This window comes from Aptenodytes forsteri, unplaced genomic scaffold (genome assembly GCF_000699145.1).
Source record: "Aptenodytes forsteri isolate BGI_AS27 unplaced genomic scaffold, ASM69914v1 Scaffold296, whole genome shotgun sequence".
In the NCBI taxonomy this organism is placed as follows: Eukaryota; Metazoa; Chordata; class Aves; order Sphenisciformes; family Spheniscidae; genus Aptenodytes; species Aptenodytes forsteri.
In genome coordinates this window covers 1,605,650-1,624,948 of record NW_008796181.1, presented here as the reverse complement: position 1 = coordinate 1,624,948, position 19,299 = coordinate 1,605,650, and the positions used below count along the sequence as shown (strand labels likewise).

General features: G+C 39.0%; 1 protein-coding gene across 3 annotated transcripts in view; it reads right to left on the bottom strand.

Moving 5' to 3' along the window:
- The window catches only part of GALNT11 (polypeptide N-acetylgalactosaminyltransferase 11), a 55,651-nt gene extending 43,668 nt beyond the window's left edge, over positions 1-11,983 (bottom strand). For 2 of the 3 annotated variants that reach the window (XM_009287802.2, XM_019474257.1), the window contains exons 1-3: positions 11,901-11,983; positions 4,658-4,990; positions 653-776 (exon numbers count right to left, since the gene is read on the bottom strand). In XM_009287802.2, coding sequence (XP_009286077.1) covers positions 653-776; positions 4,658-4,952 — 419 coding nt within the window. In that variant the 5' untranslated portion in view covers positions 4,953-4,990; positions 11,901-11,983. Of the gene's footprint in view, positions 1-652; positions 777-4,657; positions 4,991-6,570; positions 6,642-11,900 lie in introns of those variants that run through there. The other variant, XM_019474258.1, reaches the window with a different exon arrangement.
- Positions 11,984-19,299: the final 7,316 nt, after the last annotated feature.

Sequence of the window (19,299 nt, the reverse complement as noted above, 5' to 3'; positions counted from 1 at the left end):
TTACAGTACTGAGTATCTCAAAATGAAGATTCAAAAAAATAAAAATATTGTAGCATGCTTTAAGTAACTGAGTACATAGCTAGCAAGATGAAAGAGACATAGGACATGTAATCTTAGTATTGCTGGAAAGAAAGTTTGATTCCTAGGTCTTTTCCACATTGACTTTTATTTGAAGTATTATTTTTGGAATCTTGTTTCTATCAAAACAGCTGTCTGCCAATCCTACCACTCACAAAATTTAAATTAATATGATAAAAGATTGAATAAGTGTATATCCAATTTGGTTCTTCATTAAGCATTCTTAAAAGTGAATTAAGAATCAGGAGAAAACTTTGCTTTCAGGGAGCAGCAGTCTTTCCTTTTTCATGGATTCTGGTTTCTGTGGGGCTTTACCTATCACATACCTTTTCCAGTTGGCAAAAAATTAGATCTCCAGAAACAGTATTCAGTCAGAAGAGACTAAAGAATAAAAATCCTAACCTCAACCTGTTTAAATAGCTGAAAATCTGCCTTCAGCAACACAGGAGGCTGAAAGAGTATTTAAGAGAAATGTAATACCAAAAATGTTAAATACTACATCAGGTATAATGTGAGTAACAAGTCCTTGAGCACATGAAATTATACCATGTTCTCTACAAAAATCAGTACCTACTTTGCATCTCTTGTATCAGGCACCTCCCTGTGGTATCCCAGACGATTACTGATAAGCATATTGAAAGCATGCTTCTGATAGCCCAAGTCTCTCACTTCCTGATCTTCTTCATTAAAAATCATTCCTGAAAAAAAACCCATGCCAGGATCAGTTAACAGGCTCAAAAATATCCTTTGGAAACAACCAAGGATTGAAACGTATGCTTTAACCTCCCCTAAAACCCATTATGTTCTTCAAAAATCCCCCTGGTTTTGCGAAGTGTATTTTTGTGCAACTATTTTTGTTACCCCTCACAAATAGGTAGTACTTATGAGTAGCCCTTGCAGCTATAATAAAATTAAATCATTCTCCAAAGACTGATGGCTTTGTGTTTATTAATAATTATTATTATTATTTATAATAATAAAAAGTGTTTATTGCCTTACCAGACACACTCCCCTCACTTAAATGGCCTCTAATTCTTAGCACCACCTAAAAACCAACATCAAACAAGCAAGAGAGGACAGACATTGGCACACAATGCATCAGCACCCACCCATACAGATGAAAGGTCCATAATGGGATTTTTGAGAGAGAAAATACATTTACAATGGTAGAAAATGGTAGAAAAACCCTCACAATAGCAGCTCCAATTTCATGCAGTTTTCTCAAGTCTGCAGTAACATAAAAATAGCTATGAAAAAACTGTAAGCTTCTTGTTTATATCACCTGGGACTTTGATAGCAATTAAAATAGCAACAGAGCTAGCTGTTTCTCTATTGATTATTTTAGCAGAAGCATCAACTGTTGCTGAGCATGGCAGTGGCAGCAACTGCTGATATAAGTAAGTACACTGCTAGAGGCCAAGGTTTAAATCCTCAATGCCATGGGCTTCTCTCTCACTGAGCCATATACTCACCAGTGTAAACAGAAACAAAATATTATGGTGCTTCACTCAACTCTTCTACAGAAAAAAAGGACGGAGAGGAGGGAAGTGGTAGCCACCACCTGTGTCTGCTAGCCACTTCTGCAACAATTCAGGTAGCAGAGCAACGACTTTTTATTGTCTCTGTTCAGCTGGCTGCACAGAATGAGATGCATTATCCAGCTATTATCAAGCTACAGAGGCAATTTCACTGAAATTTCAGTAGAAGTGAGCAAGGATCATGTAATTTATCTCCTTCCACCCTGCTCATCAAAAACCTGCAGAAAATAATTAACAAGGGGGTTCCTTATTCACATGCTACCATACATCCAGGATGATATGCTTCATAGAAGCATAGGCTAATTTAGGTTGGAAGGGACATCTGATCTAATCCCCTGCTCAAAGCAGGTCCAACTAGATCAGGTTGCTCAGAACTTGTCCAGTCAAGTTTTGAAAGCCTCCAGTATCTCCAAGGATGGAGATTCTACAACCTCTTCATGTCCCTGTTCAAGCATTTGACCACCATCACACTGAAAATTTTTTTTTTTCTAGTAAAGGAAAATAACCCATCTAATAGAAATCTCCTCCTTGCTTTAATTTCTTATCACAATTCCATGCACCTCCGGAAAGAGCCTGGCTCCATCTTCCCTACAGCCTCCCGTTAAATTGCTGTTGACAGCAATAAAATCTCACCCCTTAGCCTTCTCTAAGGCAGAATAAACCCAACCCTCTCAGCCTCTCTTCATACCTCCTGTTCTCCAGTTTTCAATAGCTATGCAAAAGCCAGCTGAGCTCAAGCCTGGAGAAAATGAGATGGGTTATAAAACAGAACAGAAGAAAAGGTCATTTGAAAAGGAAGAAAACCTCAAAACTTTTTTAATAAAAAGTGGCTGGCCTTCAGAGCACAGCTGCGTCACCACCAGTTGCGTTTCAGCAACAAAGTCTACCTATAGGCATAAGATGACCTTCTAGAGGGAATTCTATGCATCCGCATTCCCACCATTTACATTTCCCACCCTGTTCGCTTTTAGTCTGGAGTACAGCAATGGTAATGCAGCTGCTCTATCAAACACCTCAAGAGTAGATGCCTTAACATTTGTGCAGGACCCAGTGGGAAGTGCTGGGTAGTGATATCTGGAAAAGACATGCGATACACCCACACAGTGTGTCTTGTGGTGACTGACACTATCCATGCTCATGGATGAGTGCTCCCACTGTGGATAAGTTGCATCACGGGGACAGGAATGAGATCTGTTCACAGTGGCAGTGCCACTCTTCCCAGCGGTCTAAAATGGTCAGTCAGTCCTCCTTTGAACCACATGCATTTCCAAAGTAAGGTTTCCAGCTTGTCAGTTCAGACACCCAGCTCAATCATTCTTGATTACTCAGCGTCACAGTAACGCTGTGCCACTAGGTCAACTTAAAACATTTTCTTTATACAAAGCACAAGCTTAAGAACCACACACCAAATGTTGCATTCTACAATCCGTCCATAACCAATCACTAACTACTTTTTTCTGATCTTCTGAATATAGACAAGAAGGAACGCTAATATTTTTAAAACATTCTCATGAAGAACAATAACCAAAAATGCATGCAAAAGGCCTGAAAGATTTAAGTCCAAACAGCAGCTAAAAGCCTTGGAAAATAAGGGCTTTGCAATCGAAACATCAGTTTAGGCTTTACTTCAGCAGTGTTATGTGGCTCTCCCAGATTAAAAAAAAAAGCTAGATTGTCCTACCAGATGACAGTTTGGTTTTGGCTATCATACACCAAACTTCTTTTCATTTTTTTTGCTTTGTGTGTTTATCACTGCCCTACCCTAGATAGACAGGAAGCCCTTTCCTGCAGCACCTGATCTAATTCTAACAGAGCCAGCTGTCTCTTGATGATTTATGTAGAATTTATCCTGGCACTATAATTCCCCTTGGCTTTCACCAACCAAACCAGTCACTTGGTTTGAAGATCAAGGGGCTTCTCAGTTAAAAAGGTCCAATTTCTTTCCTGGCCAGTACTGAATAGCTGGAAAGAAACGGCCACCTCTGGACCGGCCTTCACCTCACTTGGCTCTCATGCTTTTTGCAGTGAAACGATAAACATTTGTAATGCCACAGGGCAACATGAATTAGCATTTTTCCAACATATTCATATAGGTCTAATGACCAAACTTCAGTTTCTGAGTTGGTCAAGTTCTATAAACTCTTGAAGCTGGTGATCCAGCATTCATCCAAAGTAACGACAGAGGACTTCAATCAGATATGAGTATTAAACTCCTGGCTATGAAGGGTACTATGCCATAATTCCCAAAGCAGCAGACACTGATGCCACAACACTCAACATCTGCCTCCAGACTTAGAGCAAGTTTGCAGGCCAGTAAGCAACGTGCCTCAGTTTGCATATCTGAACACAACAGCGAACACTAAGCTGTAAGCAGTTAAATATACAAAGCATTTTAGTTTGGAAGGCAAGTTTGGAAAACAAACCCAAATCATCTCATTGATGAAATATGCTCCAGTGAAACACACAGACCTTTGTTGGTGCAAAGGAAGCAGGATTTGGCCCTAACCACTGTCATCCCAATAAATCTTTCATTGTAATTCATCCCACACACATTTTCTGTAGATGATTTCATACTCCAAGCATATTCTCCAAATCAATGGGTCCTCTTCATTCTGTATTGTTACCAAGCTATTTTTAATTACTGCATATGAGTAGAGTTTCTCTGTGGCTAATAAAAGTTCATGCATTTGAGCCCAGTCAACATAGGAGTAAGATATGAAACAAGCATACAATGAACCTTCCAAAAGCAAGAAATACATCAAGGGCAGACACCTTGCTATAATCCAGTCCTCCTCATTAGCACTTACACAGCACAGTTGTAAATGCTAGGAATAGTATATTTTGGATTAAACACAATAGAATAAATTTCAAGTAATTCCTAGTGAAGAGAGCCACTAGTACCACCTGCATTTTAACAAAAAACTACTTCATTACACAATTTTCCCTGCGATCCTTTAAAAAACAAACCAAGCAACGAACCTTAATATCTCATTTCTTCTACTGTTTTAATAACTTTGTCACCAGCACTGAAAACCACTTACCCATTTCAGGAGAGAATTCTACCTCCCCCTTAACTGGGTCCTGGACATGATTTCCAAGAGGATTTCCTATCTTATTCTCTTTCTGTTGCAATTCAGGTATATGAACAGGCCCCCGCGTAAAACGGGGGTAGAATTTTTTTGGAAATGGCCTCTGAGGTTCCAGCCCCTTGACGGGCACATTCTTGAAGGATTGGTTCTCTTCACTGAAGTTGAAATAAACAAAGAGCAGAAGTGTCCAGGTCACAGATGTGAAAAGGCACCCATAGCAGAAATAGCGAAGTGTGACACTTCCCATTGTAGACTTAGCATCGTTGAGGACCCATTCTCAATTACCTGAAAGAGAGTGAAAACACACATTTTGAGAGTGCTGCCTGTTACCTCATCAGGTCTATACATTAGGAAATGCATTCTATAGGTTGCTCTTCCATTAAATGATTTTTGGAACTTAAAGTTTAAGCACAGACCTTAGGAATGAAATCCCTTTTCACTCTCCCATTCAAAAAATAAACACGACCAGTTTGCACATTCTGTGTAGATAAACATGCTTTAAAACATGAAGCAAACAATCACTGAGAGCCCCGTGACACATCACAATTAAAGGCTAAAATGATTAATTTTTCCTCATAATAGTTATATAATTATCTCTCTCCCACAACAGCACATTCTTGTATGCCTGCATTCATTTAAACATATCACTATTTAACATGTTAGACACAGGGAATTGATTCTTCACAGAATCACAGAATGGTTGAGGTTGGAAGGGACCTCTAGAGATCACCTTGTCCAACCCCCTTGCTCAAGCAGGGCCACCTTGAGCCAGTTGCCCAAGAGTATGTCCAGTTCCCATCCTAAAGCATAGAATGAGAAAACATAGACTCAAAAAGCTACATAGTTCAGTCCTTCTTGCCCCAAATTTAAGAACAGCCGTCATGTGCATCCCAGAAATTCCAGAAATCATGGGGTGCAATTTAACAACACATAGCACCAAGATAGTCACATTTACAGATACTCTTCTGGAAAGGAAACAGATGTGGGACAGGGAAAGAGCAAAAAGCTCCAAGGTAATTTACTGGGTTCCTGCAGACCTCTGTAGACTCCAGAAAAGCTTCCATACTCCCTGGAGGAGATGCCCACCTAGAGCTAGAAGGAAGCAACCCAGCCCAGAGTTTTACTTCAGGCACCCATCCACTAACACAATTTCCCCAAGGTATATTGAAAATTACTATCGTAAGCAAATCCCCGAAGTGAAGCATATGAAGCTAGTGATAACATTTTATTTATGGCCCAGGAGAATCAGGTAAACTTTCTGGAGTTTCTCAAATCTAAAAAAAGGCTCCAAAAAAAACCCCAAAAAAACTATACAGCTCGGTTCCCAAAACTGAGAAAAACACTAACTCAAAGAATTAGATTTCTCTCATCGTTATCTAACCACAACAAATTCTTTGCATAGTAACAAAAAGTCAGGAAACCATTTCATCACCTTTTAATCATCAAAACATCTGTTTTAAGAAAATAAAGTATTGGGTAGGAGTCAAGGGTTTATGCTGATGCATTTTTCAGACCTCAAAAAGTCGGAAACTACCAGAAGTCCTCAGGTCAGCCTGGCAAAGAATAAACCACAACAACATTTATGAGTACAAACAGATTATTCCTTTCTCAATATGGAAAACTACTAAACAGAAGTAGAAGGCGTTCATGATCCCAAAGAAACCTATAAAGATCCCACTTATTTTGGCAGTGCAATTCTGAGTCTTAAGTGACTTGCATCCAAAAAGAATACACGTCAAAATTCAAGCTCACATTTCCCAAACTGCAGCAGGTCATTGTCTCCCTTCCAATAATAAAATATCCACAAAGTAAAATAACGCAAAAAAACCAAACCTCCTCAAAAATAATTTACCCATTATTCTTACCATGTCAAACTCCCTCAGTTCTGCAAGGCAACAATCTATGCAGCAGTTAAGCCCAAGGAGCTTAAAAAGGTCTTAAATGGGGTTTAAATCTCATACTGACCCTGTGCATACAGATGAATTGTATGCTCTGTGAAACAGGCTCTTTCTCTAATACTGTCACAGAGAAATCTTACCACTTAACTGTAGGGCCATGAAATTAGTCAGGCAACAAATGCTCTGGGGGCAGAAATTATTAAAAAAAACCCCTCATTCTAGCTAGGAGAACAGGTTTACCGGTTGGAAAGGTACAGACCACCAATCCCCAATGCCTTATTCCCTGTGCGAACAGTGGTCAATGATCATAGCAAGGCAAATCTAGGCTCAGAAAAAGCATGCAAGGCTGCAAAGGAGCAAGATTAGATAAATAGTTATATCCTCTAATTACAATAATTCTTCTTGCCAGACAGTCTGCAGACAATTAATACTTATCCATAAAAAGATCTGGGTGCTTGCCAGGTTTTTTTTGTGCAGCCAGGAGGAGGTCATCTGCTGTAAGACTTGTCCAAGCCTAATGCTCCTCAAAACCTGCTAGAGCTGTTTTTCCATTCACTATGGTAACACAGACACACAATCCTAACATCACGGCACATGCACTTACATTGTGGAACAGAACTGTTCTAATAAGATTAAAATTACTATAACAGAGAAGGAACCTTTTCATTTCAGAGCTGTTTAAGGAAACATCTACACTGCAGCTTGCACAGGAAAACCAAAGATAACCCTTGCTATCTCAGGTAACAGTAGGAAGACAGGCACGCAGAGCAGAATTCATCATGGACCAAGTATTTCCCCAGCTTCTTGCATCTCTTCTACAGCTCAGAGCTCCACCTTGCTGCTGTGGCACTTCTGGCCACACTGAAGTTAAAGTTTGCTGTGACCGACACCAGGCATACTCAGATTAAAGAGGAAAAGATAAATCAGTAATCACCAGAGTGAAAAGATTGCTGTACATCCCTTCCGTCTCCAGAAAGCCCTTTGACCAGGCTGAAAGCATTCACTTGGTTACTCTTACAAAGGCAACAAATGCAAACCTGAGCGTGGTATTATTTCCACGCGCTCCTTGCTAGAGCAGAACTGTTTCACCTTCTTTCCCCCTCCTTCACTGTTTTGCAGTTTTGTAGAAGGATACAAAGGTTGAAATACTGCATTTAAATCAAATGACAGAACCTCCACAATGCAGAAAGCTAGGCCCTTTCAGTAGTCTGCTGTTCAACCAAGACATTTGGTAATACATTTGGCAGGAAAATACAGACTCACTATTTATTTTCTTTAAGTACCAAATGTTTTGTTAGACACTTACTTTTGAAGGCAGAATGGAAAAAATTTAAACCCTGCCTATAAAAAGCACATTGAGGCTTATTAGTTTATTGACCAACACTTATGCCTTTACACAACCACTGTCCTATGGATTTCAACCACTTCTACCATTTAAGCAGCCACAGAAGTCACAATCTGTGTCAGAGCTGCACACTCCAGTTTTAGGCAGTTTTAGGTTGACCATGACTTCTCACAGATGTGTTTTAGCAAAAAGGCCACAGTAGGTTTTCAAGTCCTAAGCAATGCCAGTCCTGCTTGGGACCTGCCCTGAGGAACCAGAAGAACCTTTCCAGCCCTATACTTTTATGCATATGAAGTACAATCGCATCAATACATCTCCGCCTCTCCTCAATATACCAAGAAACAAGTATAACCCTTCACTCATTTCAGCATGCAATGGAAAAAATAACCACTTTGATACACACCAGAGGGAGGGAGGAGAGAATACTTCAGCTGGTCACAAGGACCCAGGAGGAAACAGCTCAGAGGCAGCCACTTAGCCCTCGATTCTTACCTCATCCATCTCTCTATCCGCTACTTTCTTCTGCAAGCCATCTAGATACAGTGAATAAAAGCCTTACCCTGTCCAGACTTCTTTGCCCTCCAGTTCTGTGAAGTCTTCTAGGAAACACGCTTTGCCAATTTACCCAACAACTGTCTCTGACTGCCTATGCATGGTCACAATACCCTGATGATTGTCTTAAACATCCATCCTCTCCCAGCTGGTTTCTCCAAGCAAGATTTTGAAAATTAAGCAAAGCCAAACCATTTTTTTTTTTTCTTTTTTCCTCCCCCTTTTTTTTTAATGGAGATAAGCTGTTTCTGAATACAGGAGATGCAAAGGATATGCCTTTCAAATCCAAAGTATTAGTATCTTTCTCAGCCCCGATACATGCTGCATGAGAAAACCAGATTATATATATTTTTAACTCAACAGTCCTAAAGCTCTGCTAACGCAAGCAGAGCTAGCAGGTTTGAACAGTTAGATAGAAACAACTTAAATCAAAAAAGCAGAATTGCATTATCCAGATAATAATGCCAATGGGCTCACAAGAATAATTTTCACCTATGCAATAAATACAGTAACACTGAGTCCAGTCACCACTAAATTGCTATTTGGACACTATAGTTAAAACTCATTTCTGTTTATTTATTCAAATGCAAACAAAAATACTAATTGCCATTAAAAAAAAAAATCCATGATTTAAACGTATCAAGAATTGTTTCATAATATAGTTCCTCACAGATTTTACTGGTAATTTAGACCAGGCTTCAAGGGTCTATGGTGTTTCTCCCCTTCATTTCTGAAAAGCAACACAGCTGCCAAAAGTAAGTTTCCAAAATGCCTCAAACAATTCTCTTTCCCAAAAACACATGTAGTTAAGAACATCCAGAATGAGCAGAAGACAATTCCTCTCCCTCGGCAGGAGAGGAGCTTTCACAGCAAATAATAAATGATAACACCTTGAAGTATTTTACAAGCATTCATTCACATCAACATCCTAGTGATACATGGGGTTTATAGCTGTTTGCATTGGTATACTTAGGAATCCAGAGATACTTCAACATGACAAACATAAATCATTCAAGGTGGCAGCATCTCCTACTTGAGGAAATTACAATCCATTTTGGAGGCAACTGGGGTGACCAAGAAAGGAAAAAATTTATCTTAGAAGCTGCCCCCACCAGCATCAGCTCAGAAGAGATCAAGAGTGAAGGGCACAGTATTCTGAGAATTTCTAACCAAATATTATACCCTTCTGTCTCTCTCTTGTTGGTCTGTTTTGATTGTCATATATTTATTCCCTGATAGTTTTCGGACTTTGGCAAAGCCTTGGAACTGAGTTTGCGGACCTGAATGCCAGAAACACCAAGGGTAAAATATTCCTCTCTAATTTCCATGAATTCCAGCACAGAAGTCTCAGTTCCTTGCACAAGTAGTAAATAATTGATTTTTTTTTTTTTTTAAGAGAACTATAGAAGTTAAATATTAGTAACTTCATAAAAGTCTCTGGAAGTCAATCAATTGCAAAGCTGAAAAAAACCTCCAGGAGCCTACCTGCCAGTCTTGAGCTTCAGTAATTACTGTGCTATACTGCTTTCCATGTCGCACCAGCTTCTTGTAGCATCCTTACAACACCAGCATGACATTCACTTCATACATCAAACCCAGTAACATTTACATTCATTTAATAATTGGCCCAACAATGATACAACTCTGTTCCCCCAGACAGCCTGGGAGAGTTTGTAATTAGTAACCTGTGCAGCTCTAACACTGGCCCGATGTGTTAGTCTTCAATATTTTTAATGGGAAAAAAAAAAAAGCCAACCACATTTCACAATATTTTGGCTTAAAGAGCAAAAGTAGCTACAGGCTCTATGACCAGACACTACTTAAACACTGACATCTGCTTGGATTAACCTCAACAGTTTAGTAAACACACCGTATGACTAGATATTTCATGACTGTGCCAAAACTCATGTTTGTCAGGGGTCAAACAGAGGATCAGATTAACCTCAAGATTTTTGAAATAGGAGTAAGAATTATTTGAGAAAACCTTAAAGTCTACTCGTAGTTTTTCCAAGAACAGCTTTTCTTCTTAAAAGAAAAAAAAGAAAATGAAGACAGAGATACAACTCATGCTACCCAGATTTCCTGCAAGACTGCCTGTGTATTTTGGACCTATATTAAGAGAAGGAACAAACACTGACATCTGCTTGGATTAACCTCAACAGTTTAGTAAACACACCGTATGACTAGATATTTCATGACTGTGCCAAAACTCATGTTTGTCAGGGGTCAAACAGAGGATCAGATTAACCTCAAGATTTTTGAAATAGGAGTAAGAATTATTTGAGAAAACCTAGTAGTCTACTCGTAGTTTTTCCAAGAACAGCTTTTCTTCTTAAAAGAAAAAAAAGAAAATGACAGAGATACAACTCATACTACCCAGATTTCCTGCAAGACTGCCTGTATTTTGGCGTAGTTTTTCCAAGAACAGCTTTTCTTCTTAAAAGAAAAAAAAGAAAATGAAGACAGAGATACAACTCATACTACCCAGATTTCCTGCAAGACTGCCTGTGTATTTTGGACCTATATTAAGAGAAGGAACAGATGTGTATAATCTTCGTTTTTAAAGAGCATCTAGTAAAAAAAAAAATTAAACTAATTTTATCTTTCTACAGAGTATTAGGATAATTTGCTGCATGACCTTCTACAGCAGCTTTTAATTTTTATTTTGTTATTTATTTTGGGGGGAAAAACCCAAGATAAAGTAATACTACTTACAAATGCAATTTTGCTCTTTTAATAGCCTTAACTATTTATATATTTCTTGACCTCCAAGATGTTATGGCTACCATCACTCCTCTTCCAAAACAAGCATCAGCATGAACAGGTTCTCCTATTTTCTTGTTGAATTATTAGCAAACAGCATTACCAGTACGACGAACAGAGGCCAGATTAGGAAGAAGTCGTACTCCAATAATACACTCATCACACAGAGGTGCCATTCACAGTAGCTTCTGCACTTTCATGAGAATTATTTTTTTCCAGGCATCTCTTACATTGCAACCAGTCTTAAAGGAGTCACAGTTAATAGAGTAGCAAGATGAAAAAGGGACACCTTAGGTAGCTTTTGGTTCAGACTCCAACACACATCACTAGGAGCAACACCCATTGAACATACATTCAGAAGCCAGAGATATTTCCAAATAAAAGCTTAGTGTTTCATGTGCTCCAGAATCTAAGCGCCAACCCAATTAAACTCCTTATAAAAAAACCCCTCCTATTGGATTGTTTCAGCACTAAATTGGTTCTGCCTGCCAGTTTGTTTTTAATTAAAAACAACCATTAATTTTTGACCTTACAGAAGGGATAGGTCATTGTACTTTATGAATTAAGTGGCTATTTTTGTCACAATATAGGCAGGTAACTACCCACGTAAAGACAGGTTGGGCCTACAGAAACCTACCTCATGACATTCAGCAAGGACAAACGCTAAGTCCTGCACCTGGGACAGACAAACTCCCTGGCCACTGACACAGCCTGAGGAACAGCTCTGCGGAAAAGGACCTGGGAGGTCTGGCTAAACACGAGCCAGCAGCATGCCCTTGCAGCAACGACAGCTGACAGCATACGGGCTTATCAACAGAGGCACAGCCAGCTGACTGAGGGATGCAATTACACCACCCCACACCGCACTCGTAAGACCACAGGCTGTGGTCTGTACCCAGTTTGGGATTTGCCAGTGCAAGACGGACATCAGTAAACTGGAGTGAGTTCAGTAGAAGGCCAGCAAGATAGTCACAGGCTGGAACACTTGCCCTGTGAGGAGAAGCTGAGGACGCTGGGCTTCTTCAGGCTGCAGAAGAGATAGCTTGGGGGGGACGGACCTAATAACAGCCCGCCACTACCTACAGGGACATTAGCAAGAAAACAGAACCAGGCTATTTAGTGAGGTGCAAGGTGGGAGAATAGAAGAGTTAAAAAAGACTAATACAACTCCAGTCGCAGCAACCCTCATTCACAGAAATATACTGTGGACCACAGGCTGTCCTCTTGCATAAGATCACTGTTCCCATTCATTTTAATGAGATGACACACTTAGATCTATTTTTAATTAGCCTCTGTAAGTCACTTCTAAATGCAACTTTAAAAGCTTTGAGAGCCAACGGTTTAGTCATTTCAGCACAGCTACACAAATCCATGTCATACCACCTAAAATAAATCCTCTTGGAATTAATACAAATTTTGATCAACACTTTAAGATTATTTACCTATAAAATACCAGTAATGTTCATTATACTTTATGGATAAAAGAAAGGCACATAGATAGCCTAGTTGCATGAACTGTTGAAGACCTAAGAAACTATACTATGAGTATACTAAGTCTGAAAAGCATAATGTGTTTTAGGAAAAATTTAAAAATTCATCTTCTTTATGTCTTTAGGTTCTCACCCCTCACTATTTTAGCACTGTCAAATGACTCACTCACATACTCATTTGTATTTCAGTTTTTGGTCTTTAACCAGAGATGTCTAAATATTGCATACTATCGTTTTTAAACCTGTGGACTATATATTGAAACACCTCCTCTAGGAACATAACTTTGCTTATCAAGCTTTTTGGAATTTCTCAACTCCAGTAATAAAGCTTTACTTAGCAGGCTGCCATACCAGAGTGAATGCAAACAATTTTGCATTTCTGTCATAAAAATGTGAAGTTCCTTCTTTACCCACCTCCATTTCAAATGCTCCCTTAAAGAAATTTTCAGGTATCTTCTGCAGTGACATCTTTCACTTCTTTGTCAACAACAAAACATACTAGATTTTTTTTTCCCTTACTGATAAAGGATACCTTTCTCCCCACATACTCTTCCTGTCCAAGGAGTGAGAGTATTTCACAAGGGCTCTCGTTTAAGGACACAATTTTAATGGAAAAAGCAGTTACAAATTTTGGAAAGAAAAAGTTTCGTAAGAGTCGGGATCTCATGCTAACAAACAACAGAAAAGAACACCCATTTTAGTTACAACCAGTGGTACAACATTGCATCAAGAAAAGTAACATAATAGTCCAGTCTGATTAGAGAAAGCAAGTACACTTGGATTAGAAACATGAGCTTACTAAAATCCTAGTGCTCCATACTGAGTAAATAAGTGCTATACAGTAGACAGTTTCATGCTGCTGCAGTGTCCTCATTCCCCCCAAAAAAAGCTACTGGTTTCCCAAAGCACAATTATATGCACAGAATTTTCTTATCTATCCCCCTAACAAACGCTGCACCATAGGGCTGGTTGGCTGGATGTTACTTTAAGCCATCTGGCATATAAATACATGTCACACCATTCGTGGAGTCCTAAAAATACCTTCTTCCTTTTTGTTGCTAATAAATACTTTCTTCCAATTGAAACAGTGAGATTTTCATTAGCAAAACCAGATCTCAAGGAAGCCAGAACATTCATGTACTGTCTCCAAAGAAATATGCATGCATTTTGTAATACAGCCCTTTCTTCTTCACATATAGCTTAGAAAACAGCAAGATTAAAAAATCCACACTGACAACTTCTTTTTCAATGCATCCCTCTCACATTAAAGATCCATGTATCTAAATATTAGTTTAACAACCCTCCAGCACTATATACAAATGCAAAATGTAAGAGAGCTTACAAGGTCAACTACCCACAAGCAAGCTGCTTAGTACCTTTTCTAAATGTTTAAAACCTACTTAGCTGTTCCTTGCATTTTATGTCTGCTAAGCTCACCAAAATAACAGGAAAAATAGATGCATGCAAAATAATTAGATAAGACACACTTCTACATGAACAGCTGAACAGAATAACGCTCACCTTTTTCCAGAAGAGTCGGCACTAAAGAAGCAGTGCAAGGTTACATAGTGAAAACACATTTACTGCAGTAGCAGTCAAATCCAGTTGGTGTCTTCATTCTCAGTGAACAATAAAACGCTGAGCCTGAAACTTAACACTTTGTTGCTGAGTACCGCTTGCAAGTCTTAATTGGGAATGGGGTACCCAACACAAGCTTCTCTATGACAACAGGCTAATTTGGATGGGTCTTGGGACATGAATGCTGCAAGGCTATTTCCCATTTGATTGCGTACACTGGCCCAAGACCACTGATCTATTTTTCTATTTGTTTGGGGTTGGTTTTTTTTTTTCCTCTCCCCCCCCCCCCCCCCAGCTGATGCATGATCCATATGGATTCATGCATTTGGAAGCATAAACAAGACTGGTCATTTTATTGCCACTCACTAGAGAAGCATAATCAATCAGTGTATTTCCAAGGCATTCTTCATCATAATATCAATGGATTAGACCACAGTAATGCTAGAGAAAACAATCATTAAGTTTGTATACTAATTTCAACTCTAAAAATTCCTTTACTCCTCATTTTCCAAATCACTAGTAATTTTATAAAATTTCCATATTTTGACTGAAATTTTCTAGGTATACTTTCTGTTCATCTTAAAAAATTTTCATCAAAAGTGCTTTGGGCTTTTTTTAGTCTTTTACAAGCAAAGCAAAAACACATTTTCCAATTCTAAAAAAAAATAAAAATTCAGACTTCCATTTGTACAGCCCTCCTGCCAAAAAAGCTGGCAGCAAATTTGGCAACAAAACAGACCTCACTGAAGTACTTTTGAGTGGGACAGTGAAAACTGGGGTTGACTGGTCTCAATTTTAAACCTGTGACTACTGACCATGGACAATGCATTTTGCACAAGTTTTTTCTGCAAATCTCAGTTCTGCAGTTAACTCCAAGCAGACATCCACCACCCACTTGTGTGGAACTTGGTACTGAAATCAACAGCTATATACAAAAAAAACCACTAAACACATTTGCACTCAGACTAGACCCACTTGTGTGGAACTTGGTACTGAAATCAACAGCTATATACAAAAAAAACCACTAAACACATTTGCAAACTCAGACTAGAAACTTCAAAAGACTATACCTGAACTTGTATAAAATGCAAAACTGCTGCAATTAAGTTATTACTACTACAGAATTGGAAACTGTCTTAATGAGAATGGTTACGTCGCATCTTACCCCACAGCATCAGATTACAGAATTCATAGACCTCCAAGCTTACTCCCCACAAATCATACAAGGCTACGTCATTTCTCTTTTTTTGCAGGGCTTTCCTTTCCGATATGCAGAAACTTAAACATACAAACATGGCATTGCTATTGTATTTTTATCCCAGACATGTTACATTCACCTACAGATGTCAGAACTTGCCACAGTAAGGTAACACTAGCCTGTGAGCTACTTGCTGTAGCACCGCAGTCTGCCCTTGCAACTCCCAGGTTAGCCTGGGATCAAACACCTTTACAGAGCTTGAGTAACTGGTATTAGTATACATAGACACTATTTGTTTAAAATAAAAGAGATGAAATGTAGCACCAGAAACATGAGTGAGGTTAAAACAAGTTACAGTTTAAATCCACAAACTGACTGTGATAGGAAAATATTTAACTCATTCTAAACTACTGGGAGTTCTTAACTCCTGTTACGTTTCTCCACGCTGTTAATAGATAGCACTATCTTAGAGATTTCCTCAATACATCATGTCCTAACTGAGTTTTCCTGGGTTGGTGGCCATTGTTAAAAAAAGTAGAACTGAAAGAAATACTAAAAGCAGGCATTGAATTGAATTCAACATCCACTTGCATTTCTCATGTTCAGAAACAAAGGTCACTTGGAGTTTTTCGCTCCAAGCTTTAGCAGAGAGTCCAGAGTATCCATGCCATTTGGAACAGCAGAGGCATGGGACTTTCATTTTTCCCAGTGAGGAACTCTTCCTCAAAAAGACCAAAAAACCCTGCAATCTTCTGTTGAGAAAATGGATCCAAAAGCAAGAAGTTTAAATTTCTGTGCACAGGTTTCTCCCTACTCCTCCCATTTTCTCACTAATGTCTCCAGCCATTAATATAAGAGAGGAATCCTAAGGATATACACCTACTACGTGTTCTCACTTCAACTCACTGACTGAACCAGGACACCTGCATAGTTATCACATTGACCCATGGGGCATTCTGCTTGAACTATTTGCTCTGCCACAGATTTTCATGAGATCCTCAGCAACTCACTGTCTCAGCTGTCACCTATAAAAACTGAATGATGCATAAGGCAAAAGCATCAAAGGTTCTGAGGCCACAATAACCAGAGAGGATACAAATATCGAGCAGAACTCTGGGTGAGAGCAGCAATAATTCATTCCTTCTGCTCTCCCCAACAATCCTATTTCTAAATTGTACTAGCAAACTCTTGTATAGGAAACATTCTCTCTTTTCCCCTTCCTCAACACAATACAGTAATACTAACAAAGAGGTACTATTGCTGGTACAACCATACCTACAGACGGAGTCAATGAAAACACTTTCACTCACACATCTAAACTAAGCTATCAATTTAATGTAAGCTTGCTTATCTTACCAAATATTGTATTTGACAATAGGGTATGGACTTTTCCAAATATGTAAGTAAACAGACCTTCTATTAGCATGCTTCTGAAAAAAACATTTTTGTGGACATTAACTGTTGGATTAGAATGATAAAGTCACTAGCGTAAAGAGATTTTACACTGTAGGGAGAGAGCAAACTTCTGCAAGTCACGCCAAAAAATTAGTTTTGTCTTCCATTCCCTTCTACATGATCTTACAGACTCAATTCCCTCCTTCTCCAAAGAAATCCCTTTGAGGAAAGAGTTGTGGACCACTCCTCTTCCATCCTCTGTTGGTCACTTTTCTTCTACTTATCTAATGCCAATGTTTCTAATGGGAAAACATACTCAGGATTTTGCTGTTGAAATCAAGGATGTTGCAACAGAACGAACAGTAGATCAAAAATATATTTTCCTACTTCACTAGGAGCCATGCTTTCCAACACACTGCTAGCACGGGTTAGCATGCAATCCAAAACTTAGTCTTCTCTTGCTTCACAGGTGACGAGTCTCAGCGTCTGCTGACGCAAGAGGTAAGAGATTCATGTTAACTGATAAAATTAAGGTATTTCAGGAAACAGAAAACTAAAGAAAGCACTTCTAGAAAGCAAATCCACTAACAAATATGAGAGGTACCAACAGAGACAGCGACATCATTTGTTACTGGTGTTACACTTCAGGAATTAGCAAAACAGTCAAAATACCTACAAAGACTGATTCAGAAGGGGTTGTGTATCAAAACAGAATGGTTTTGTGCTTCCTGGAAAAGGATCTCTGATTTAATTAAGGCCACCTCCAAGGTTTAAAGCATCTAATTTAATCCTTGTCTGCACAAGAAAATCTGTGTCATTTAGCCAAGCAACACTTGGATGGTTTTACATAAACTAAAAAGAAGACCTCTATGAACATGCTAACATTCATTAAGTATTTGCTTAAATCAGTTTGGCACATAGCAATCATTTACTGAGGTACCTTTTTTTAGCATGCCTCTGCAAGTTTATTAGCTTAACCTGTCAATTTAAAATTCAACTTCTTAAATGGTGCAGTGTCTCATAGTTGAAGTCTTAGGAATGACAAAAAGTTATTGCGGGTAAGCAGTTACCTCCCATCAGCCACTCCGCAACATTACTTCATGCACATACTCCTTCCCTCTCGCGCAGCAAGAGAAATGATTTTTGTCAAGGTAGCTTGCTCCGTGGCAAGAGGGGTTAGAGCATGCACGCAGTGACTGTAGCACAACCTATAAGGTATAACTTGTCGGTCATGGCAAACCTTCAGCCTCAGAATTGCAGAACTTGCAGTGCCACCACTGCCACAAGAGGGAAAACCACAACAGCTCACCTGCCCCAAACTGAACTTAGAGCCAGCAAAGACGTCAAAATACCTACCTGTGAGCAGTATGGGGTACTGGGGTCTGGACTCCTCCCTAGCCTGCACACCTATTTCTTGCTCATACTACAAAGCATAAAGCAGGCAGTACGAAGTCCTGAGGTGCCCTGCATTAGGGGTTTCTAACTAGTGTAAACAGTGTAAAAGTTGATTCACCCCTGAGCACTGTATTCCAGTTTCAAACATGCAAAGTATCTGGCTGCAAAAACCCTAGGCTGCATAAGAAAGGCCCGAGATACAGCACGTCACTCTTACAGGCACTTCAGTCCATACTCTACATTTTAGTAACACCATCAGTTGTTTAACCTACAGACTTAGCACATTTTCACATCTCAGTGAAGGAGTTCAGAAGTTCATACAACAAAATATCTGAAACTTAGTATACTTGAAGTCAACTTTTGATTGAAACAGTATGATCAGCTTCCTAATTTTCCCCTTTCTTGTTGCAGTGTGTTTCTAGTTTTTACAGAGTTTTCAAATAAAGTATTTACACTAATTCCTACATAATGCTGACTCACATGAGAAACATGCTAGAGCACAGCTGAAGGATGTGGTGGATACTATTAACTCTTACACAAATGAGCTGAACAAATGCATTTACTCATGCTGCTAAACACTGGTTTAACAGCCGAGGCCTTTGTACTGACAGTACTTTATACATTAACACAGTAGCTGCAACAGCAGATGCATTCATCTCCATAAGCCACCATATGTTTTGAAAAGAAACCTTAGATAAGAATCAAGACAGTTTATCTACCTCCCACGCTCTAACAGGGATTGAAACAGATTTCACCTCTGTAATATTTTTTGAGAAAGAAAAAAAAATAATTTCTGCACCTGAAATACATGAGCAACATACATGTTGCTCTTCAACAGCAATTAACAGAGTTGTATGGCAGCACCTCGCCAAAATGAATGGTACTAAAGATAATTACTTGATTTTAGGGATACCTGTAACTGTAGTATTGCCTAGCCAGACAGAACTGTTTAGGAAGTGGATAAACTGAACTGTCACAGA